The sequence below is a fragment of the Saimiri boliviensis genome, chromosome 16, assembly GCF_048565385.1.
Source record: "Saimiri boliviensis isolate mSaiBol1 chromosome 16, mSaiBol1.pri, whole genome shotgun sequence".
Lineage (NCBI taxonomy): Eukaryota > Metazoa > Chordata > Mammalia > Primates > Cebidae > Saimiri > Saimiri boliviensis.
This window is the reverse complement of record NC_133464.1, coordinates 59,011,092-59,036,744: the sequence shown is the minus strand read 5'-3', so window position 1 is coordinate 59,036,744 and position 25,653 is coordinate 59,011,092. Positions and strand designations below refer to the sequence as shown.

At 40.7% G+C, this 25,653-nt stretch overlaps 1 protein-coding gene across 6 annotated transcripts in view; it reads left to right on the top strand.

Annotated features, from left to right (window-relative positions):
- Positions 1 to 662: 662 nt before the first annotated feature.
- RNASEH2B (ribonuclease H2 subunit B) overlaps positions 663 to 25,653 on the top strand; it is a 74,894-nt gene continuing 49,903 nt past the window's right edge. For 3 of the 6 annotated variants that reach the window (XM_074387663.1, XM_010337901.3, XM_010337896.3), the window contains exons 1-5: positions 663 to 1,025; positions 14,826 to 14,897; positions 16,864 to 16,971; positions 18,009 to 18,085; positions 22,184 to 22,298. In XM_074387663.1, the coding sequence (XP_074243764.1) occupies positions 962 to 1,025; positions 14,826 to 14,897; positions 16,864 to 16,971; positions 18,009 to 18,085; positions 22,184 to 22,298 (436 nt within the window). In that variant the 5' untranslated portion in view covers positions 663 to 961. Of the gene's footprint in view, positions 1,026 to 1,274; positions 1,358 to 1,428; positions 1,453 to 1,481; positions 12,069 to 14,825; positions 14,898 to 16,863; positions 16,972 to 18,008; positions 18,086 to 22,183; positions 22,299 to 25,653 lie in introns of those variants that run through there. The other 3 variants (XM_010337898.3, XM_010337899.3, XM_039473352.2) reach the window with 3 other exon arrangements.

Sequence of the window (25,653 nt, the reverse complement as noted above, 5' to 3'; positions counted from 1 at the left end):
TTTTCAGTAGAGACCGCGTTTCACCATGTTGGCCAGGCTGGTCTGAAACTCTTGACCTCAAGTGATCAGCCTGCCTTGGCCTCTCAAAGTGCTGGGATTACAGGCGTGAGCCACTGTGCCTGGCCCATGCTTTTCTCGAAAGTACGAAAAGAGTATGTACTTTCTTCTTAAAAACTACGTACCAAACAAACATCACTTTTTCAATTAAAATGTCATTTTTAAAGTTTTAAATCTCCAAATTTCATGGCTCTAACTTTTTAAATATCACCTTTTAAATGTCTAAATTTTTAACTCATTACAAAGTTCTTCAAAATAACAGATTCATATTCTGAGCCCCAAACTGTGCACCTCTTTTTAGTGATGAGGACGAAGTCCAAATTGAGGACATCCCTTATCACTCAGAATGAACACATCTTCTGCCATTAATAACGCAGAATGAAAGTGATGACCAAGATACATTCACAAAGAATTAGGGGACTATGCCTAAGTTGCATTCGGATTCCGGTGTGACTGCTAACGTCCTTAACACGGACCAGCTCCGTCCTCCGGACCCACGCCCCGCAGACCCGGTCCTAGCTCGCTCGCTCCACCACCGAGGGCCTCTGGGTGCAGCGACAGAGCGCAGGGCCGCGGCGACCCCGCCCCGCGCCGCGTCACTCGGCGCCCTGCGGCGCGCGGTGAGCACCTACCACCGGCACAGCTGCGAGGGAGAGGCCGGGCCCCTTCCCGCTGCCCGCGGCCCCGCGCAGGCACTCAGAGCGCCGCTCCTGGCGCTAAATTTAAAAACGTAACACGAACAGCAGGCTGGTCCCGGAAACGAAACGAAACTCGGCCCGCGGGCCTCCTCCCGGGCGCTGCCGGTCGCTGTGCGCGCCGGGCCACCCGGAACAGACCCTTCTCCCGCCATTTTCGGCGGGGCTGGGAGGCTGAGGCCAGCGGCGCCCCGGAAGAGGCGGGCGGCATGGCCGCCGGCGTGGACTGCGGGGACGGGGTTGGCGCCCGGCAGCACGTGTTCCTGGTTCCAGGTAAACACGCGCGCCCGGGCGGCGGGGGTTGCCAGAGAGCTGGCGGAGCGGCCTGCGACCCCGGGCGCGCCGCCCTGCACCCCGGCTGCTCCCACTCCCTGGCCCGGCGCGGGATGGGATTCTCTCCGGACAACGGGCCCCGCATCTTGGTCGCACGTCATAGCCAGCTGCGGTTTTCAAACCCGGAAGCGCTGAAAAGGATCGAGCGTGTTTCCCGGGCTCTGATCGCCGGTTGCTCGGGTGGGCGGGCGGAAGCCGACCCAGCCTGCCGAGAGCCACATGGGTTCCTCGTCACCGGTGCTCTGCGGGCCCCGGAGGTTTCTGCCCTTGGGGTAACTTGGTGTCCCCCACCTCGCAGCTGGCCCTGCTTCCGAGATCCTACTGGGTGGGAACCAGGGATCCAGTAGGCTCGGAGTGGCCTCAGACGGTGGGCGGTTTTTACAGGAAAGCAAAGGGACAGGCCTGCAGTGGCGAGGCAGGAGGGAAGGGGGATGGGAGTCGCGGTTAGGCCAAGGGTGGTTCAAAGCGATTCAGCAGGATAATGACCACAGGAGTATAGGAGCCGGGCCTTTTAGCCCCCGGTGTGGATGATGACAGCCCATCCGGGGTATGTGAGGCTTGGGACAGTGGACAGCCAGTGCCACACAAAGAAGGGCCCATTAAGTGACAGAGTAGAAGGAATTTGGCCTAGGGAGTGCAAGCCAGGAAGGTTTGGTCATTTTACATATGTATAACATTGGAAAAAAGGAAAATCTATTCACTATATTAAATTTTCAGTTTAGCTCAGCAAATGCAGAGTGTTTGTTGCGGTAAATATACTCTGATACCAACATACTTTCCAGGAATTTAGAGTTTTATTGATGATCATTGAAAATTTTTCCATGACACTGTCAAGACTCTTTTTTGCCTCTAAAAAAAATACTTAAAAGTGTACGAATTTTAAGTATGCAACTCACTGAACTTTTCATACGTATACACTTACCCAGTAACCATCCCTCAGTTGAAGATGTAGACCCTTTCCAATAGCTCCTCATGCCTGTTCCTAGAGAACCCCAGGAACCGCTCTGCTGACCTCTGTCACCAGAGATAAGTTTTGCCTGTTCGAATAAGAGGGTACCCCTTTGTGCCTGGCTTCTTTCACTCTGAAAGATTCATCCATGGTTTGTGAAAAATCATTCATGTTGTAGCAGTTGTTTGGTTGTTTTTTTCATTGCTGCTTCTGCTTAATTGTATGAATAGCCATTCTATTTATCTCCTCTACTGTGGATGGACATTTGGGTTGTTTCCAGTTTGCAACTGTTACAAGTTACACTTCTGAGAACATTCCTTTAGGCGGCTTTTGGTGGACATACGCACTCATTTCTCTAGGGTGTATACCCTGGAATGGAATGGCTGGTTGTAAGTCCTTGTGTGTTTAGCTGTAGTTGACGCTGTTAAATGGTTTTCCAAAGTAGTTATACTGATTTATATTCCCATAAGCAGTGTATGAGAGTTCCCGTTGCTACACATCCTCAATACAGATGTTTGGGGTGATAAAACAGCTAATGTGAAATTCGGGGTTTTGACAGAATCTCGCAAAGGGCTACCTGTGTACATGCTTTCATTAGAAAAATCATCCTTCTCACTTTGTCACATCCAGACAATTAGATTTTCAGGGAAGGAACTAATCATTCTTTCAGAATCAAGTGTATTATTCAGATATACACGATAGCTGATGATAATTTGAGCTTCTTATTTTGTTGTTCAGTTTAATCAGTATTGAGATCATCACTTTAAAAGTGTGTTTGTGTCCTTATTGTATTAAACACAGAACCTGCAGAAGAATTAAATATTGATTGTATCCCTGAAAATTGTAGGTTTTAGTATATCTACTGCTGGGTTGTGAGAAGAGTTTCAGTCGCGTTTCTGTTCAAAGCTGAGATCTACTATGACCTTTTAAGGCATTGGGGAAGGCTGAGCAGCTATTGGGAACTGCTAGAAAGAGCTGTGTGGTCAGCCTGGCAGGAACTTTAACGGTTAAAAACTTGAGCTACCAGCTCCTGTAATTTTTCCTTTTGGCCTTTAGTGCCACCTGCAGGCTCTGAGGGTACAACACGGTTTGATAGCGACTGCCGTGCAAAAGTAGTTCTCAAACTTGAGGGCGTCAGTCACCTGGGGAGCTAGGCCCCCGTCCCCAGAGGTTCTGGTTCAGTAGGTCCTGGGCTGGGGCCAAAGAATGTGCATTCCCCGGAGATGCTGATGCTGCTGGTCCGGAAACCTCTGCCCCCAACGCCAGGAACCACTGCAATAAAGACCAGCCTTTGGGAACTGGATTGGGATATAGGAATGGGCAGCCTCATGTGTGGCTCATTTTGTGCTGGGCCGGAATTTATATGGCCAAGGAAGCGCATGTAAATGCAGAGTATGAGGCTCATCTTCCGAGCTGTAGTTGTTGGCTTTTACAGAAGATGAGAAATCAGCCTGCTTAGTTATACATTCAGGAGTAGGAAACCATATGCCCTCGGCTGAGGGACCACCATACTCCAGTAAAGTTGGGCCCTTACTAAAGAAAACAAAGATTATTAAACATTTTTCAGAAGTATTTGGTGGAGGTGGTCTGTATTCAGATTTAGAAAACTTTTGGGCTCTGAAGAACTTACTCTGTATACTGAAAAGTGAGCACATGAACCCACAGGCAAACAGAACTTTGAAGGGGTTTATCCATGAGACAGAGTAAAGCTGCCTAACCTTGCAGTGATACTTTTTTCCAATATTTAATTCATGCTGTTTATTGAGCTGCCTGCCACAGCACTGTGTTATATCTTGAAGGATATATTTAAACGTTCGATTTAGGTATCTTTGCCTCTAGTTTTCAGTTTGTTTAGAGAAGCTGACTATCTCAGATAAACAAATCTGGAACTTGAAAGAGATACTTGTGAGATATTCAGACTTGGGACGTTGGTTTTCATAGACGGGTGAAGACAGAACCGTTTCCTGTTTCAGCAAGACAAGCATTTCTTTTAGTTTGGAATGGTTTTTAATGTTTCTGTAAAACGGCCTGGGAATACTAGCCTCTTTGCCGTTTTAATTTCTATAAGAGGCCGTTAACATCTTTACTTTTTGGAAAATAGTAGAAGTTTCCATCCCTCCTTTTCTACCCAAAAAGTAAATGTTTGAGTCATATTTTTAATATTTTTCTGAAGTCCGTTTTTCTTGTTAATATTACTAAGTTGGGATGCACCCAGGTGTGAGAAGTCACCTGATTCACTGCCTTTAGATAGAAGACTGCATTTATTGCTGTTGGGGGCTGAACAATTAATTGGGTTCATCTCCAAGGAAATGTTAATTGGGAAACCCTAACATTGTGTATGAAAAAAAAAAAAAAAAAGAGCAGAAATCATTTCAGGCCCATTACAACAAAAGAGCAAAACTCATTTGGGTTCACTTAGGCTGATTAAAATGTTCCTTAATCAGTTCCCTGATTTAAAAGTCCTGAGGGGAAACTGGACCTCAACTTGAATTTTCGCTTTGAGACAAGTTTTGCAATAAAGTTAGCCCCCTTCATTTCATGAGTATACATGTTAAAAAGTATTTTAGGAAAGATTGCCCTTATTTATTTCCCCACGGAAAGTAGTTTCTTGGAATTAAAGGGTGGCTTGCTTTTTGGGAGGTAAGAATCACCACCTACCTTAGACATTTCAAATACAATAATAGTTTTTTATATGAGGCACCATTCTAATCACAAATGATTATACCAGAGCCGTCTCTCCAAGTGGAATGCAAGAATAGATGTGGAAGGATTGTATAAATTCAAGCATTAGAACTATGTTCAAATTAAACGTTTTTAAAAAGAAATTAAATTTAAAAGGGAAACCTAATTTTTTTATTTAACGATGGAGAAAATTTATATTATTTTTTTCTGATTATAATCTTGAAACTTTTTTTTTTTTTTTTGATCCACCAACTGGCATAATTATAGCTTTTTATAAGCCCAAAAGAAACGCCTCTTGTTTTGTGGAAGAAAAAAAGTAAAAGTTTAAAGTGTATGGCCAAGGAAGAACTAATATAGATTTAATTGACTTTTCAGTGACCCTAAAAACACTCTTTTCCCTCCTTTACCTAATGGCACATGGTTAATCTCCAAAGAAAAACTTAAGCAGGATTTTTGTTCTTTGTCAGAACAGTATGTATGTTTACGTTTGTGTTTAGAAATATACCTGGGGGCCGAAAGCTTCCTTGTTTCCAGAAACGATGAACTTCACTTGGCAAATGATAGAGAACCTGGCTAATTCAAGTGCTGATCTTAGACAACCTCGGAATAATTAAGCTCAGCTTTTTGGAAATTGTGTCATTTGCCAAATAATCTCCTGCAGGCAGTTAGCAACATAAGAGTCTCAAAGTTTTCCAGCATAGAGCATGTTTAACATTTTCCACACGAATCCTGAGTCTGGCTTTGTTTTTGCGAAAGGTTTTTTGGTGGCACCTGACTGACATTTCTCAGATGGCCAGTGGATCCACTTCCCTTGCTGTCTATCTGAGCATGTTCTGAAGTGGATGGACTTTATCAGTTGCCAGTTGGTATAACCAGGCTGTTTCTAGAGCCTGATCCTGTCCCCTTAGTAATTGTTCCAAAATACTGGGATATTTATATGTAAGAACTCATGACTCCCACGTATATATCCTCCAGGTCACAAAAAAAAAAAATTAATAAAAGGAAAGCAAGCAGTGTTCATGATTTTTTATTTGAGTAACAGAATAGGGACTGCGTGGGTTCTCCCACATCCTCTGAGCTTTAACTGTGGTGCTGAAGAGCAAACAACTCAGTCAGTGTGCTCCGAAGCTTGGCTCTAATAACACACACTTAAAAACCAGATTTATGCCGCTTATTAGCTCTGTGTCCTTGGACAGTTTGCCTCCTCACTATAAAGCCTCACTTTCATCATCGCTGCAGTGGGGAGAGGACCAGTCTCGTGGGGTTGTTATCTGTGGTTCGAGTTACTCATAAGCTTTCTTACACCTCAAGGTTTTAGCCCTGGCCCTGGTACAGAGTAGATATTTCAATAGATATTTACTGAACAAATAAAAGTCTCACATTCCACTTCTTCCTGCAATGTCTTTTCTTATTCTGTTTTTTCCTCCCTTTCTACTTCGATTCAAATTCTCCTCTTTCCTCAAGGCTCTGTTCAACTGCATTTTCCACAAAGCTAAGCCGTTTGCTCCAGCCCAACTTCTCTGTCTTGACTCTGTGTCTGCCTGGAATCCTGCCTGCTCTGCACTTTATTTACCTGGCAAATTCCTACTTATCCTTTAAACCCAGCTCAGGTGATCACCTCTACCAGGAAGCCTTCCTGTGGGTCTCTCCTCTTGCTACTGCCCAGCTTAGAGGTACCTCTTTGACCACCTACACATTTCATTATGATTATTCGTTTAAGTTGCATTTTTATATAAATATGTATTGAACACCTAATACATGGCAGGAGCTGGAGAGAAGTGTGTTCTCCATGAGTGGCCATTCACTTCTCAGTGTAGGCACCTCAGCCCTCGGCTTCAGAGCACGACCTCCAAAAAGTAGAGTATGTCACTTACGATTTCCAGGGTTTTGTTCAGAGCTACCTTTATGACTTCCTTTCCTAGGGATGACTGTTTGCTAAAGCAGTATGGGCCACCCAGTGGCAAGGGGATGTAAGGGATGTTCTGGTCCCTGTCATTATCTGTCCCTGAAACAGCTAAGCTGAAGTCTGGCTGAAATCTCCCCAACCAACGCTGACTCCTCCGAGGGCCTAGGTCTCAGCATTTGCTAAGACCCTCCTGCGTGATCGGCTACCGTTTGCCTGATTGTTTTTAAAGTTTTTTGTTGTTGCTGCCCTTTTAACCTGCTTTTGACCAGTTAACTCTTTATTTACACGTGTTTTTCTTCCAGTCTTTTTTGTTGTTGTTGTTAATAACTTTAAATAATTAGAATAATAGTACTTACCCAGTATAGAAATTCTAGTAATACAGGAAAAAAAATAAAGACTAATTTGTCCATCATCCTGCCACCCAAAATAACGATTTTGGAGCTATTTCTTTCCAGTCTTCATTTATATTACAAAATGAAGTCCAGTGTTTTTAAATTTTTCTTATTTTTCTATTTTTGCCCTTTTTTTTCACTGTTTTACTTATTTAATGTAAGATAACATTATGGGGTTACATAAAAGTTTATATGTAAACTCTGCATAGAATTGGATAAAGACAGTTCAGTTGATTTAATAAAGAAGTGGGGGCTGTTTTTTTTCTCTTAATTTTGATGGGGACAGAAACTCACACAGCCAAATTGACAAAGAGAATTTGTATTTTACGCTTTGAACATTGAAGAGGTGATTACGTATCACTTCACACAATAGACAGTACAGTACGTATTTCAAATGGGTTATCTCTGAAAGTGGATAAAGATTGAAAATACAAATAGGTGCAAAAGTGGGAAAGATGCATTTACAGAGCTATATTGGACACAGTGGCAAACTAAACTGTTTCAAAAGTCATTCAAAGCAGGTTGCATGTTTGAGGACAGCCATAGCCTCCTGCAAACATCCCTTAGTGTGCTTTCCTTAAACAGGATACTGGTTCGAATGGCTTGTGAGTCTGCTTTAGTATAGAAACTGCCATTGTTTTAATGTGGTTTCAATGCACCTGGGTGGTGTGTTACAAAAGCAGACTTGAACTTTCTTGGGAGTTTCTTAGCAGGTTCACATCTTCCCAGAAAGGAGCAGGGGTAGTGGCGTGGTGGAGCGCATCGGACATCTGGCCCTAGGGTGTTGCAGCGGCAGGAGTTCAGGGTTTCTGCTTCTCTGAGTGTTAACTTCCTCTTCTCAAACCGACTTCCTCTATTTAGTGGAAAACAGGCTTCACGTGATTCCCAAGCCGCAGATCTCCTGGCGTCTGCTGGGAGGGGCCTCTCCTCTTAGTTCCAGTTTGAAACCTTTTAAAACAGCCGTCTGACTGGTCCTCCTGTGTTCACATGCTGTCCCACCCTCCCCCACCTATTAGTTGTAGGCAGGGAGGACAGGCTTCACTATAAACACATGGTGGGAGAGGAGGAGGTCAAAGTGGGTACTTGAGGATAAAGAGTGCTTTTCTGGCGAAAGGAAAGGGTGCAGGGTAGACGGCACAGGAACCAGCTACCACGTCATTCACCAGTGGGACGCTGAGCTCTGGCCAGAAAACTCAGCCACTCGTGAGCTGCCTTGCCTAAGGCCAACATGAGGGGTTTCTCAGTTGCTGTAGTCTCTTTGACTGGCTTGTAGATAGTTATGGCAGAGGTTTATTTGTATGGAGAATTGGGTTCTAGCTGTGACTTACACTTGCTTTCATTTAGTCAAAGTTTATATAATTTTTAGGAAGCCCAGCTTCTAGGCCTACATCTTCTAGCTGTTACAACTTTGCAGTACACTTTCATGTAATTGTATTTGACCCTTTTGGTGACCTTGGGAAGCAGTTAAGGCAAGCTTTACCATCATCACTTTGCACATCAGGAAGCCAAGACTCAGAGAAGTCAAATAATCTGTCAATAAGACAATGGCAATCCAGTGGCAGAGACTGTCAGCTCTCTCAAGGCCTTTTCCAGGACTCCTGCTATGTGCCAGAGGCCACTCTGCCGACTGAATAATGACACCTCGCCACTGTGGGAGAGACTAGAGGTCCAGGAAAGGCTGGAGTTCCCTGCTCTCAGTTTGATGATTGGGGAACAGATATATCTCCTCCGCTGGAGCCAGACCTGGTTGCTCTGTCACCCCAGTCAGGTCTGTCTTTTCTAGCACTCCAAAATTTTTCCTGCTTCCCACATAGTTCATGCTCCATCCCAATATGTTTGCTGGTCCTTGTGGCTCTGAGTTGGCCGTGAACCTGAAAGATTTTACTGGCTTCTCCAGTGCACAGGCCATTCTTCGAAACATGGTTATTGATAGGGACAACCCTGAAAGAATGGAGATTTTGTCATCTATGGTCCTGGTGAAGGCTAGTTTCTAATTTTAATTTTTTTCTCTAAAGTTTCAAAAGAAAGTTATGCTTAGAGGAATGTATTACTTCAGCAATCACATAATTTTCCTGGTACGTGCTTCTCTTGCCTTCTTGGTTTGCCTCTTGTAGTCTTTGAAGAAACAAAGAGCTTCAAAGCCAGGAAAATGACCCAGATCTCTTTGACAGCAGTGCTAATGTTTTGGGAAAGGAAGGCATATAGTTATTACTGAAATTAGTGTTCCTGGAAGCTGCTAGTAACTTGAAAATTATGCTGATCTGTCTTGCATGCATTGTATTTGTGTCCTACCAAAGTGTTTCCGAGGAAGTATCTAGCAAATAGGCAGGAGGGTGCTGAGGGCAGGGGGAGGGGGAGTGTCTGAATATATTCTGATGGCTGAGTCTGAAGAAAATGAACTGGAACCTATTTAGGACGTAGTATTGCATGAGTGTGAGAGTGATCATCTCATCTCTCTTTTTCTTTTTCTGTTGGATCTTCTTAAGAAACCTGAATAGCCTTGATATGATATCTAAAAATAAAGTGAATGGTGCTTTGATGTCTGTACTTTCTCCTCCATGTAACAATGGGTGTATGTTTCTCGGAGCTTATCTCCGCTGCCAAAAATCAGACAGGCTCAAGAACAAATGTCCATTTCTTCCAAGTCATAAGAACAATTGGCAAAAAGGTGGCTGGCTGTCTCTTTCTTGCTTCTCTTGTGTCTTTGAACTTTAAATGCTGTAAAAAAACTTGTCTTAACCAAAAGAGGGATAAGAAAGAGCTGCCAAGTTTGAAAAAACTGCTTGATAAATAACTTCATATCAACTGTACAACAACCTATACTGTATGGTCTAAAGATGAAAAATCATGTTCCATTTTGGCTTGTATAAAACTTTGTGGCTAACTTTAAAAATTACAGAATGGTTAAGTCTGTGCATTGATATGTGCCGTGTAACCTAATTTTTAAGCATTAAAATGTCACAGATATCTGGGGGTAGTGGGGAGAAGTATATGCAGCTATGTATAGAATATTGTAAACCCTAATAGAAAGATCAGTTTTCTTTTCTTGCCATTGGTCAAATTTGACTTCATCTGTTTTTATCACTAGGTGTTTCTGATATCCCACAACCAGTTTCTCCTATCCTTGAGTTACTCTTTCATGTATTTTTTGATCCTGCCCCTTTCTCTTTTTCATTTTCCCATCTCTTCTGCCCCCTGGCTATGTGGTCTACTGGCTGGATTGCGGTAGTTGGATTGCAGCTGATTAGATGACCCTGCTGGTTTTTGAGAATGAAGAGTACAGGGCAAAGGAGGGAAAGTTTTAAATGTTTACATCGTAGGAGAATAGTCATGTAAAGATCAGAGTGCTTTCAAGCTGCAGTTTGTGCTTTTTAACTTAAGAGATATGGGTCTTCAGATTAAGAATTCTTTACAGTATTATAGTTTAAAACGTTGGCTCTGATAATAGTTGACTGAGTTTGTAATCCTGGCTTTACAGTTGACTTGCACTTTGACCTTCAGGCAAATTTTTCATCCAAAAAAAGTGGAAATTAATATAGCACCATTATGTGTATAATATAAAGGACTTAAACAGTGCCTGGTAGACAGCAAATGGCCAATGCATGTTAGCTGTTATCTTTTATTTTACATTCATTAGACACAGTTTTCTCTTTGTCACTGTTATGTTTTATCTAAAGTACAGATGTCAGGAAAGTAGCATTCAGAGTTTCCTTGTTTGTTGAGGGTTTTCTTTTCTTTCTTTCTTTCTTTCTTTCTTTTTTTTTTTTTTTTTTTTGACAGAGTCTCGCTGTATTGCCCAGGCTAGAGTGTGATCTTGGCTCACTACAACCTCCACCTTCTGGGTTCAAGCGATTCTAAATAAGCAATACTCATGCCTCAGCCTCCCAAGTAGCTGAGATTATAGGCATCTGCTGCCACATCCTGCTGATTTTCGTATTTTTAGTAGAGACAGAGTTTCACCATGTTGGCTAGGCTGGTCTCTAACTCCTGACCTCAAGTGATCTACCCACCTCAGCCTTGCAAAGTACTAGGATTACAGGTGTGAGCCACTGTGCCTGGCCTGTTGAGGTATTTAGATCAGGATGGTAAACAGAAGATTTGCTACCAGAGTTAATGATGACCAGTGGGACATACAAGTAAATCTTTATGGAGAATATAGAGACTATGAGATAACTACTGTGGAATCCGTTAGTTATAAGGAACCAGAGGGGCAGAGCTTAAGATAATTGGGAAGTTTAACATGTTATTAAACCCAAAATGGTCAGCAAGACTGATAGCTGCTTCTCAGTTATCTGAGGTTTTTCTTTTTTTGCAAAAATCCTTTTTAGCCAGCATGACTTATCTCTTAGATGAGAGAAAAAGAGTAAAAAAGACAAAATGTATAGTTACTCTTTTAAAAATAGAGTTGGAAGCGTAGTTTTGGAAGAAGGTGTCTCACATGAGCAAATTTTCTAGACAAGTGAAGTTTGACTCTTTTAAGTATCAAAACTTGCTTTTATAATTTCTTGAGTTTTTTTCTAAAATTGAACAATGCATTTATGTCATGTTTATTGAGTACATCACATGTGCCAGAAACTCTATTGGGTACTTTACATTATCTTGATTTTTGCATATAAAATGTATCGTGTTCTGGCTTTTAAACAGGATACAATGATTCTAATTTAATCTTTTCTTGGAAGACTAATTGTTAAGCCCTTAGGCAACTCTGTGCTTGGATTTTTTGACTTTTACATTTTGATCATATTAATCCCTAGAAGTTCTTGACTTTTTCCGCCTAGTTGAGGAAAGGGAAACTGATTGTTAATTGATTACTTATTATATGTTCTAGGTACTTTCACATACATTTCATTTCAATCTAACAGAAACATGTAAAATAATTATTCTTATACCCATTTTATAGATGAAACAACTGAACCACAGAGAGGTTGAGTATATTGCAGTGGAGTCACACTGCTGAGTCAGGAGAGGAACTGAGATTGGAGTATGAACCCATCTGACTCTAGGTCCAGTGTTCTTTCTGTACTGACATCACTGAAGAAATAGACATGTTAAAAGTAGGTTCATAGAGCATGACCCTTCCTCATACTGTCTCTCCCCTTTCTAATTCTTTCCCATTACTCTAAAAGCAGGGTTTTCATCTCTAATTAATTTAACTATTCATCACCTGTGCTAGATGCAAGTCAAAGAGACTAGAAGTTAGAAAAAGGATGGAGCTTCCAAACCTGTTGGGTAAGAAGCTGGCCCATGAAATGACCCAGAATTTTCCCAAAGTAAATGGAAACTCTTTAACTTTGTTAGAGTTAACTTATAGTCACAAGTAATTTTGTATGCTTAATACCAGCTATAGACTAAGGAATTTATCAGAAGTATTAAAGTAAATGAGCTCTTTTTTTCATAGCAAGTCTTCAAAGTTCAGTGAGGGTAAATCCACCCTCCCATAAAAGCAGCGAAAAGCACTGGCAAAGATAGCAAAAATCAACTTTTTCAGAACTCCTTAAATTAGCCAAAGGCTTCCAACAGTTTGAGAAGTGTTTATTCAAGAAAATCTGCTGAATCTTATTAGGAACAGCAGGGTTTGTGGGATTGTAACTTGAACTACTCCCATTTCCTCTCCTCAACTCTGCAGCAGCCTTGAAAACCAGCAGTCTTACAAACACGGTACTTGTAAAAACCAGCAGCCTTTACCACTGGATAGGATAGGCCGGGATGGAAGATCCTTAAGAAGTCCCATTCCCAGAGCATTGTCCCTATTTGACTTTTCTCACAGCTCCTTGTAAAAGTCTCATTTGCCGGGCATGGTTGTTATTTGACCTACCTTGGTGCTTAGAGCTTGCTCTGTGGGAACAGCCCTATCTTCAGGGTATTTGTCAAAAACAGTCAGTGACAATCATTTAACATTGTAGCTTCTGAGGGGTCAATACCAGTTGTGCAGATAAAAACCTGGCCAAAACCTTAAGGGTAAGATATGAGGAACAGGATGTCCATAAGAGACTTTAAAAAACTCTGACATATTCCTAGGGGATTAAAAGGCTGTACACATATGCCCGGCTATATGCATGCTCAGAAGGACCTGAGAGGGCCTCAGTCAGTGTCTTGCCTCTGACTGACCATGAGGTCCTGAGAAAGCAATAAATACAAGCTAAGGCAGAAGATTAAAGTGCCCAAGTGTTGAAGGCATGCCTCAACATACATACAAAGCACCCCTCAGCAAAGATGGGATCACTTACTGGTTGGTTCACAGCATCAGCTGGCTAATGAAACAGAGACATCAGTGGCTGTACACTTCAAGAAATACAGACTTTACAGAATTAGTCCAGAAAAGTCACTGAACAAACAAACAGCAACAACAGCAGTGACTATAAAAAACAGCAACAACAAGTCCTGGGGAGTTGGGAGAGGAGAGTCTGATTTCCAGAATTGCCACATTTATTATTATCTGAAGTGCTCAGTTTTTTTTTTAACGAAAAGTATGAGACATACCAACACAAACAAGAAAGTATGACCCATACATAAAAGGGAAAGTAGTCAATGTGTCTGAGGGGCTGAGATGTTGGATTTATTCTACAAAAATTTCATTCAGCTACTATCAACATAGTCCAAGAACTAAAGAAAATGATGTCTAAAGAAAGAAAGTATGACAATGAAGTTTTACCAAATAGAGAATATCAAGAGAGAGAGAGAAATTGTAAAAGAATCTAAATTCTGGATTTGAAGAGTGCAATAGCAAATAAGAAATTTACTAGTTAGTTCACTAGCAGTTTTGAGCTGGCAGAGGAAAGAATTAGAAAACTTGAAGATAGGCCAATTGAGAGTATCCAGGGTGAGGAACAGAAAGAAAAAGAATAAAGAAAACTGAACCTGAACATAGTCTCAGAGACCTATAGGACATCCTCAAACCTACTATTATATGCATTATGGGAATCCCAGATGAGAAGAGAAGGGTGGGAGAGGAATAGTTGAAGAAGTAATAGCCAAATACTTCCCAAATTTGATTTTAAAAATATTTGTCTGGACAACTAATGAATGTAGCAAACTCTAAACAGGATAAAGTCAAGGAAATCCATACCTACATATGTCACAGTCAAACTGTGAAAAGACAAAGAGAATCTTTAAAGCAGTAAGAGAAAAATGTCTCATCAAATAAAAGGGATCCTCAATAAAATTAACAGCTGACTTCTCATTAGAAGCCATGGTGGCTGGAAGTGAGTGGGATGACATATTTAAGGTACCGAAATAAAGAGATTCTCAACAAAGAATTCTCTTGTCAGAATTACCTTTCAAAAATTGAGGAAGAAACCAAGACATTCTCAGATAAAGGAAAACAGAATGTGTCACTAGCAGACCTACGCCACAAAAATTAGGAAGGGAGTCCTTCAGATTAAAAGGAAAAGATACTAGATGATAACTTGAATCTATATGAAGAATAAAGAACACTAATAAAGATAAATAGAGAAATAGATATAAAAGCACAAATGTATTTTTGTGACTCTTCTGTCTAGCAGCTAACTACATAAAGCAATCATGATAAACTGTGTTAATGGGTTTATAGTGTATAAAGATGTAATTTGTATGACAGTAGAACAAAGAAGGCGAAGAAAAGGAATCTGTGCAGAAAGCTTACTAAATACTCTTGAAACTAAGATAATATTAATCTGAACTACATTGTGAGTTAAGATACTAATTGCAATTCCCAGAATTACCACTAAGAAAATAACTCCTTTAAATAAAAGAAACAAGGTATCCAAAATAGTACCCTAGAAAATGTCTGTTTAACTCAAACTAAGACAGTAATATTGACTGTTTATTTTCAGAATATTTAAAAGATGCTTCAAAGAAGATGAAAAGTGGGCTTATGTTTGTAAAACTGGTTAACCCGTGTTCAGGTAAGTGCTCGTCTCATAACTTGAATGTTCTTAAATGTTGTGACTAATAAGTGTACACACATATGTCTTTGTATCATTGCTCTTTCTGAATAGCTTATAAAGTTAAGCTAAGCTCTGTGAGGAGAAGAAAGCAAGCTGATGGCATTACTAATCTTTCCAGGTAATTCATTTGACCTAAACATTAAAAAAAAATTTCTTCTTGTAATTTTAATTCACAGAACTGTTCAGCCATCAGAAATATTGGCAAAATTAAAAAGTTGCATGTTTGAGTTCTCCCTGAAAACAGATGAATGTTCTTTGGCTTTCTTAAGCCAACTTTTTTTAGTGTAGTTATTCAACATTAGCCTCCATTTATATTCATTTTATCTCATACAGTAAAATAAACAGAAAAAAAAGCAAAAACAGAAGGCTTTCACTTGGCATGCCAAGATTTTGATTGATTTCAGTTTTAGCTATACTTTCCTTTTTCGTTCTGACCAAAATAGTACATTTTTTTTTCTGTCAGGGAATTTTTTTTTAATTATAAGCATTGTATATTGAAGACATTCATATTTTATTGAAAAACAATTTTATTTTAACTTTATATTCAGTGCATTTTCAGTTTTGTCTTCACATTTTTTAGGCAAAAATATTAAAATATATTCTAAATATGGAGTAATATCGTTGGTAGTGTTTACCTCTCTGTGTAACTGTTTTTCCATTAACATATAAGGTTTTGCGTAGACACTTGATACTTGGCATATTAGAGGTTTCTCCTGGTGACAGTAATACTATAAAGTAAGGGAGGGCCAATGGATAATGCCTTGTTATAGAGACATGTAAATAAAAGCAGCAAGAGAAGAAACAAATTCCTGACTTGAGCAGTGTTCTTTTCTTCCAAATGAAATTGGCTGTAATGATCAGCTATGTTTAGAATTCTTATTTATATGTCAGACTAAGTTGAGGTGAGAAATATTTCTTCAAGAAAAGTTTTAGGTAGCAGAAAAGGTCTAAAGTATTTAACAAAAGTACAGGTACAGAGGAAAGCCAGCCCTCTTCTAAAATGTCTTGTTTTATCTAAATGCTCATAGACAACAGAAGAACAAATGTTTTTATTTGCTTTATTGGCAGTAGAAAAGTAAGGCTAACATTTGCTGACTTCTCACCATGTGCCAAGTATTGGTTTAGGAAATTTTACATGTGTTCTTTTTGTAATCCTTAAGAAAACTCTAGGAGGAGGTTCAGTATTGTCCCCATTTTACAGATGTGGAAACAGAGGCACAGGAAGGTTTATGAACTTCCCCAAGGACACATGCCCAGCATAGGGTGGAGATAGTTAACTCAGCATCCTTCTCTCCAGAGATTGTGCTATGGTTAGAAAAAAATTTTTTTCATTAGTTGAAGGGATAAAACATGCAGACGTGCACAGGCTTAACTCCCTCCTGCCTCCTTCCTTTTTTGCGGGGAGGGAATTGAGAAAGAAAAGGAAAAATTCATCCAGTTGAGTGAAGCTTTACTTACTCCCTATGGCTTCAAGCATGTCTGTCTTTCTCACTTAGGGTTGGCCTGTGGGTCCATGGGCTTGGTTGCTGCCTTAGACCTTGTGTGCGGAGAGCCACACGCTGCCCAGAGGCAGGGACCCACGTGCCAGCTCATGTCATGTGGCTGAACCATTGTGTTTTGATAGTTTAAGAATGGGTTTTCCCTCTTGATCTGATGGAGGATTTGAGGACAGGCTTTGTAGCAGTTAAGATAAATGACTTGTACTTTCTCATTTTTTGGTTTAAGTTCAGTGAGGATTATGGAGCTGGAAAATTACCATCTATGTATAATAGCTAAAGCTTTCCTTGGAATCAGTTTGTGTAGTATAGACCTGTGTATGTTTATGTTCATATTATGAACATTTCTCAGAACTATTGGATAGTCTTTTGGGGGTATGTGTGTGTGTTTGTAAACTTACAAATAAAAGACAGATTTGTCTTAACAGGAGAAGGAGCCATTTACTTGTTCAGTATGTGTCTACAGCAGCTGTTTGAAGTAAAACTTTTCAAGGAAAAACACCATTCTTGGTTTATAAATCAATCAGTTCAATCAGGTATGTGACTACTGCAAATATTTCCAATAACTAAGTATATACTCCAGCTTCTCCATTCTTCACACCTAGGGTTGTGGATCTGTCAGGGGTTTGGAGTCTAGTCACTGGTTTAGCCTTCCTTGGCATCAGAGCAGGCTTAATCAAGGAGAACAGCAGCATCATTTGAGCGCTGAGGTTAGGTCACCTGTGTGTCTTAGACAGTAGGAAATTTTAAACTAGCAACTCTGCTTTGTCTCCTAAAACAACCACACATCCTGAGTTAGAAGTTAGATTTGTATGTGGGCTGCATATTGTGTTGATTGGAAACTCTTTTGAGGACCTTTGTGTTTTTAACATGTTATTTCCTTGAAACTGGATACTGATGCAGCTTCTAACATAGGCTACAACATAACAAAGTGTCTTTAAAGTTCCACCAAAGTTTCTTGTGGTGTTCCCTTAATTTGGGGGCAGTGCTGACTAGGAGGAGAGTAGGCCAACAGAACTGTTCTTCCTCATGTTCTGGGGATTGCTGGGGTTGGGGGCAGTCAGTGGGTATTCAAAGCATCCTGCATCCCCCCGCCCACAGACCACAGAAGGGACTGTGTATAGGGAGAATGGCACTGCTTTCCCATGGCTTTGTCCTCAAAAGCACAGGAAATTATGTTTTACTGCAACTTTATAGATAGACTGACGGGTTTTCTAACATTGCCGTGTTCTCATTCTGTCTGTGCTTCCTCCTAACCCCTCTTTTTTTAGGGGGTTGGAAAGCTGTGTTAAAAGTGATTTCTAGAGAAGAAATGGAAAGTTAAAGATCGATTTCAGGGTCTTGGCTTTCCTCTCCACACAGGGATTTGAAGCTTTTTGGAGTAAAATCCCATAGAGCACATTCTGCCTTTGGAGAGAATCACACAGACTCTCTGGCCTGTATAAAAAGAGATTTGAATTTGGAATTTCACATGTATTTTTCAACACATGTTTTTCACTTTGAGATTGAGGTGAAATAACCATGTTGTATTTCCAAGATGTTTAATTCCCTTCGTCCTTTTTGTAATCTGCAGGAGGTCTTCTCCACTTTGCCACACCCATGGACCCTCTATTTCTGCTTCTCCACTACCTCATAAAGGCTGATAAGGAGGTGAGTTTCCAGTTTGGGGCATCCACACTGAGGAAACAGAATCAACTGTTTTTGCTTGATCTCCTCTCTCTTCTTTTAATGATCCAAAGGTGGATCCTACCTTCAGATCTAATGCTGTGACTGCAGAAAACATGAGTCATGTGGGCCAGTGCAGGACAGAGCCCTGCTGTGCAGACCAGAGAAGCAGTGCCTTACCCTTGATCTGGTCTGACCCTGGCTTGTTTGTGACCTCTGTCTTGCCTGACTCACTGTGCTGTGCACTTTACTGCTTGGCAAAGCCTAACAACGAACGCTCCTTTATCATTAAGTATTCCTTACACTTGAAATACAAAACAGGCATTTAAAAATTGATTACATGTCTTAGGAGAGGAAAAATTTATCTTTTTTAGTGAGAGACTGTGGAGTAGGTAAACTGAGGCAAGTCCAGTAGAAGCTCATTAATGGGGATGTGCTAGTTGAGACTTAAGAAATCCCAGGTGGATAAAATTTACCTTTGGAATAGAAATAAAGACAGAGCTCACTAATAGTGATCATTTTAACCAGAAGTTCTGTAATATTTTGGTCTCAGGATACATTTGCAGTTAAAATTATTAAGAATTCCAGAGAGCTTATGTTTCTGTGGGTTCTAGCAATACTCACTGTTAGAAATTAAAACTGAGAAAGTTAAAAATAATAAGGCTACTATGTGTTAACATAACACATTTTTATTGAAACAGATAACCAATTTAATGAGGCATGTGGCATTGTTTTACATTTTTGCAAATCTCTTTAGTGTTTGGCTTAACTAGAAGACGACTGGATTCTTATATCTGGTATCTTATGTCTGAGTCTGTTTCCATATGTTATTTTGGTGGGATTATATGAAGAATATGTGGCCTCATACATATTTGTAGTTAGAAAAGGAACAAGCAACGTTATAGCCTTTTTAGATTACTGTGGATATTCTTCTTTAATATTACCTAAAAAATCAATAAGTGGTATTTTTCTAAAGTTTAGCTGCGATGTGGAATCTGAAACTTTGTCAGTTAACTTTCTATGCTCTGTTACATTAAAATCCATTGGTCTATCTTACACTTAAAATGGATCCTTTTACTCACGTGTGATTTTGTAATATTATACTTTGGTCATCTGGAAAATATTGATTTGCTGAGTTACGCATATCTTCCAAATGTTGACACATCTCATTTTACACACACACACACACACACACACACACACACACACACACTTTTGTTAATATTACCACTGATCTCATCAGAAAGCTCTTTAGGTATTGAGAAGCTGTCATAGTCACAGATATTTTCTACAATTCTAAATTTTGCTTGAAAGCTCAAATTTTATTATTGGCTGCAGGTACTGTCAGTCTTTCCTTTGAAATGATAGGCTGACATCATTCACATTCTGACTAATACTGGGTTCTGAATCACCGCAATTCAGAGTGAATTTTTCAAATAAAAATGGTATCCATGAAAAAGCAGCTGGTTCTGCTTGCAACTCAGCCAGCCCCAGGACAACATGCTCTTCCTGGTTATCAGCTTACCTTTGGTTAAGCAGCCAAAGGCCTTTAGCCATACCTCACTTTCATCACAGAGAATTTACAAGACTTGTGTTCAAGGGTCAAGATTTAAGTAAAATGAATTGCTTTTACTGCTTGCTCAAGGATATTCTTAAGTGAAACTGGCATTTTTTAAACTGCACATAAATGGCGATAAGGATCCAAGTGATGACTAGGACAGTCTGGCGACACCACCAGACTCATGCTAAGGAGCCAGCAGTTTTCCCCACCATTGCATTTGAATCATCAGTGCAGATATCCACGCAGTGAAAACGCAGATTACATCTTAGCAGTATTAGGAAAATAGCTTTGAGCTTGGGTACCTCATGACCCAGGGATCCATCAACCATAGTTGGAAAATCTTTTAATTCACAACTTACAGTAGTGTTACTCAGACTGCTTAGAAGAATCTGGTTTTTTTTTGGACTCTTAAGTTTGGATAAAGTTTGAACACTTATAAATTTCTCATACTTAACCCTTAGACCAAATTCCTGAAACTTCCATTTGGTAGGGAAGTTAAGTTGCAAAATAAATGCTGAAAGTCATAAAGCATCAATGCATGCTTTGTCTTGCTGCAGCTTAGCCTCTTTTAGTCTCCTCCTTCCCTGCCCTCTGCCTTTCACTGTGGATCAATGAAGTTTTCTCTCTTTGTTTAATCACGTGTACCTTATCTGGCAGCTATTGTGATGGCCAGTATAACAAGAGCACACAAGCTGTGAGGCTGGTAAGCCATGTGTCTTTAAGGAACAGAAATGGTCCTATTCTCCAGGAGAAAGGCCCTGGGGAATATTCAGGGAGGAATTCGAAAGCCTCATTGGCTCACCTATGTGATGTTTTCTAGGATAAATTAATGAGGAGAAGGATACCAGCCATCCTCAGCACATGCATTGATGTGCATTTAAGACCCCCCCATCCTCTTTTAAATAGCACTTTTTCCACCTCCCATTAAGACCATGACTCTGGGGCATTAACCCTATCCTGGCACTCTGGGTGCCTCCAGGGTCCTATGGCGAGCTCACGTTGACAGGTGCAGAATGAAGCAGAAATGCTATTCAGGGTGGCCGTTGGCTTTCATTTTACACCATCATGTTTCCCAAACACATCTTCCCAAGTGCCAAAAATGCCCTTCAAAGTAACACTTGAGATGTTCAGCTATTTCCTTCTCTGCATTAGACATGTTCATTTCCTATTTAGTTAAAAATTATTGGTACACACTTTTGACACGTGACCTGTTCTTTTAAAATTTATTTTAATATCAGTAAAAATAACTCTTTTTTTTTTCCCTAGATATTCCACTGCTACTAGCTTTATAGTAAAGGCAGGTTGCTTATTGCATTTCCTGCTAGGTATGTACAGTAAATAAAAATAAGAATGAAGCACTAATTATGAAATTATTTTATATCATGACTGTGTGCTAGTCCATTACATATAACTACTGTTTTAAAGTAATCAAATACTTAACATATTGATTGATCATGGAAGAGTATAGATTTAACATAGAAAATCTAAAGACAATAAGACTTAGGAAAAATCTGGGCATTCTTATTATTTGAAGGAATAAGAACATTTAAATTGAGACATTTCATGGCACTAGTTAACCTAAGAGAAAGTATGGCAAGCTATCCACATGTGCTCCCAAATGACTGAGAAGATTTTACCCTTAAAGCCCAAGAAAGCTGCATTTGCAAAAATTGATCAAATGCCATTTTTGTGTCTCCAGGTGAAGTTGTCAGTATCCGAGAGGTAGAGCGAGCTGGAAGTGGGCATGGGCAAGGCCATACATCTGGTACCGTCTGGTGTCCCCAAATCGGGGCTAATGCCTTAATTTAGACAAACTTCACCTTGCTACTAGTACAGTTAAGAAAAACTAGACCTAATTCCGAACACTGATGTTCTGAAGCCATATGGCCCACTGGCAACCAGGCCATATACACTTCTCTGGCTGAGCCTGATTTAGCCTGTCTGCAGCTGCCCAGGACTTCTCCCTCTGGCTGTCTTTTCTTTTATTCTGGTCTAGGTTTGGAATCGTAGTCAGGCAGCTCTGACGGGGATAGATTCACTTTTGTTATTTTTCTCTTTGTGGTGGATGCTTCTTTCATCAACCCTAGAGTGAGGATGGGGAGGCAGATGTATAGTCTGGACTTGTTCCAATGTGATAGTCGGGACTCTTGCTCTGTGACCAAAGCTGGTTCTCCAAATTGAATGGGTTGGACTAGCCCCATGCAGTCTCCACCATCTTTGCAAGCTTCTGTGGCTTCCAGTGCTTTTGCGATTGTTTTGTTCCCTGTTTCATTTGGGGACTGTACACCCGAGGTAGATGGTGTGCTGCCTGGGACCCCAGTGCTCACAGGAGCCTCCTAAAGGGAGCCTGGGTCCATCCTAGAGTCTGTCCCAGTGTCGGGATTCTGTAGATGGAATAGGCGGCTCTGCACTAAGTTTAAAGGCCCAGCCATAAGGTAGTGTATCTTTTTCTTTTTTTTTTTTTCTGTATGTCTTTGTTGAATGAAATGCTTGCTTTCCAACTAACTGAAGTGTTTTTTCAGGGGAAGTTTCAGCCCCTTGACCAAGTTGTGGTAGATAACGTGTTTCCAAATTGCATCTTGTTGCTGAAACTTCCTGGACTTGAGAAGTTACTTCACCATGTGACAGAGGAAAAAGGTATGGTATAACTTAAAGGCTTTTATGGCTGGTAGAAAGGATAGGCCTCGCCTAAGAATGTGGCTGCCTACAGGCGCACTGAGTGTAAGGCTTATTCTGTGTCGGCCGTAAGGAAACCTGTCATTCGGATTTGCTAACACTGCCAGCACTGTTCCTCTATTGCTTTGGAGTTTTAGTCTTTGGAACTACAGCCATGGCAGTCTGTGCCTGTGTCCCACAGGATAGGAATCACAAGGTGTGGCTTCACTCTTGCTGCTTCTTTGAACTAGTTCTGTGACATCAGGCAAGTCACTCAGCTGACTTCTGCCTCAGATTTCTCATTGTAAAATTACATAAAACCTGTACCTTAATAGATGGAAGTATTTATTGAGCACCTACCAAAAAGAGTATGTTGCACATTAGTGCTAAGCTCTAGATACTTATAAATAAGACGTTGTCCTTTTCTTCACTTTGTGCTCAGGCTGATGGGAGTCAGTGACGAGCTGAGCAATGACCGCACTTAATAATTTTAAGTGTTAATGTATCCTGAGACCAAAATATTACAGAACTTCTGGTTAAAATGATCACTATTAGTGAGCTCTGTCTTTATTTCTATTCCAAAGGTAAATTTTATCCATCTGGGATTTCTTAAGTCTCAACCAGCACATCCTCATTAATGAGTTTCTACTGGACCTGCCTCAGAGACCTACTCTACAGTCTCTCACTAAAAAAGATAAATTTTTCCTCTCCTAAGACATGTAATCAATTTTTAAATGCCTGTTTTGTATTTCAAGTGTAAGGAATACTTAACGATAAAGGAGTGTTCGTTGTTAGGCTTTGCCAAGCAGTAAAGTGCACAGCACAGTGAGTCAGGCAAGACAGAGGTCACAAGCAAGCCAGGGGCAGACTGGATCAAGGGTAAGGCACTGCTTCTCTGGCCTGCACAGCAGGGCTCTGTCCTGCACTGGCCCACATGACTCATGTTTTCTGCAGTCACAGCATTAGATCTGAAGGTAGGATCCACCTTTTGATCATTAAAAGAAGAGAGAGGATGGGTGGGGTTTCTAATCTGGTGGGGTTGGGTGGGAAGTGCAGGTGGGTAGCTGTTGCGTTGCTTTCCTGGGGGAAATGACCTCTTTATGGAGTCCTGAAGGATAGTCAGAGAAGCAGTGTAACAGAGGCTCGAATGTATGGAAAAGTTTGTCAGGTTCAGGAAGTTCCAAGGAGTTCAGAGTATGGGATGCTGGGGAAGGATTTAGGTTGGTAAGGAATGAGGCAGGAATGCTGGGCACGGGGCCAGGTGATAAAGGGCCCTATGTGTGTTTGGACTTCGCTTAATGATATTGGAGTGTCTGTGAAGTTTTAAGCAGGGCAGTCTGCAGTGTGGAGGGTATATTGGAGAAGCCAGGTCCACCGAGTCTGCTGTAGTGATCCAGACTGGAGGTAATGGTGGCCTGATCTTAGGAGATACAACAAGAAGAAAGTAGCCATTTAGAGATGGACCCAACTGCTTCTGGTGGTTGGATGGTGGTCAAGGAGGTGGAGGAGACAAGAGTGACTTCTGGGTTTGTGCCTGACCCAGAGGATGTGTAGTTGTGGCATCCTGGAAGCAGGGAACATGGGCTGTAGAAGCAGGATAGGGTAATGAAGAGATGTGTGTTCACTGTCATTCATTTGACTTTTTAAGAGGGGAAAATAAGGCAGTGTGTATGTTTTTACAGGTTAGAAATACTATACAAACTGGGCATCAGTGTCTCAAAAAATTATCTAAGTAGTTTCAGGGTTAATATGGAAACAAAGTGTGGGAACCAGAACATCAGGCTGATGGTTGTGGCTGTTTGGGGTCATAGATGGTTTGGCCACAATGACGGTTCTTCTGGGACCAAGAAAGTGGTGAGTCCAGGAAGTGTAAGCTTACGGTGGGAAAGAGGAGAGCCTTATTGATTGCATTTTATGTTTAAGGAGTCCAGTAAATTCATACTTGGCCACACTTGGAGCTCCAGTTTGGAACTGAGGGATGTGTGGTGCTGAGGTTTTATCAAAGCAGTTCCATTAAAGACATTCCCTGATGTTGAGTTTGGCAGGAGACAGCAATCTTTTTATGGGTGACAAATGAAGTAGCCCGTAACCATTTTTAAAAGTTAAAGTAATGAAAAATAATTAAGCCATTTTAATTTTTGTCAACTTAACACAAACTGAAAATGCAGTTATCTCATCTTAAAGCAAAACCCAGAAATGTGGATTTAGAAACAGTGTTAGTGCTTCAACATTTGTTTCCTTATAGTCTGCAGCTGAGAGCAAGAGCTTCTCTCTGTCTCATCCCCTCCCTCTTGACCATTTATTGGATCATCATCTGAACTTGTCTTAGTCTCCTTTTTTTTCTATATTGCCTAACTTTTGGTAGTTCTGCAGTTCCATTTTCAAAGTAGTTATGTTATTAGCCTTTATATTTGCCAAATTTCTAAAACTGTAGGCCACAATTTTTTTCTTTATTTTTAAGTGGTGGGCAAAACATAAAATACTTAAGAATAAATTTCACACAGTGAAAGATGTATTCAGTCTCTAGAGGTCTGGCAGTTTCTTTTTATCAAATTCTTCCCTTAATAAACTGCAGCCTGTGAATCTCAAAGTAATAGAAGGTTTAAAAACAGAACCAAAAAGGTTTTTATTTACTTACTTTATTTTTTTAAGACAAAGTCTTGCTCTGTCGCCCAGGCTACAATGCAGTGGTGCAATCATGGCTCACTGCAGCCTTGATCTTTTGGATTCGAGTAATTCTCCTACCCCTGTATCCTAAGTAGCTGAGACCACAGGTGCAAGTCACCACTCCTGGCTAATTTTTTCTTTTAGAGACAACAGGGTTTCTCTATGTTACCCAGGCTGGTCTTGAACTCCTGGGCTCAAGGGATCCTTCCACCTCAGCCTCCTAAAGTGCTGAGAGTACAGGTGTGAGTCACCATGCCCATTCTCAAAAAGATTCTTAAATGGGGAAAAAATAAGTAAGATTCTCAAATGCCTCATCCTCAAAAAGACCTTTTCATCAAGATATACATAAGCATTTTCACATTACTTGCTTTACCCCTTGACTCAAGACATAAATATGTGAAATATGTTTCTTTATGGAAGACCTGTGTAAAGGGACAGTGTACTAAGATAAACAGCTTTTTCCATGAAGATCCACAGGGATCAGCATTTGGAAGTTTACCCCTGCCTTCGAGTCCGACAAGACAAGCGCAGTACATGTACTTCTACAGCGCAGACATTCTGTGCTTATTGGTTTACATAGATTACGTAGTACTTGTAGTAATTTCTTTCATTGTATATTAATAGCCTGCATTTTCACAAATGAGGAAACTGAGGCTCAAAGAGTTTAAGT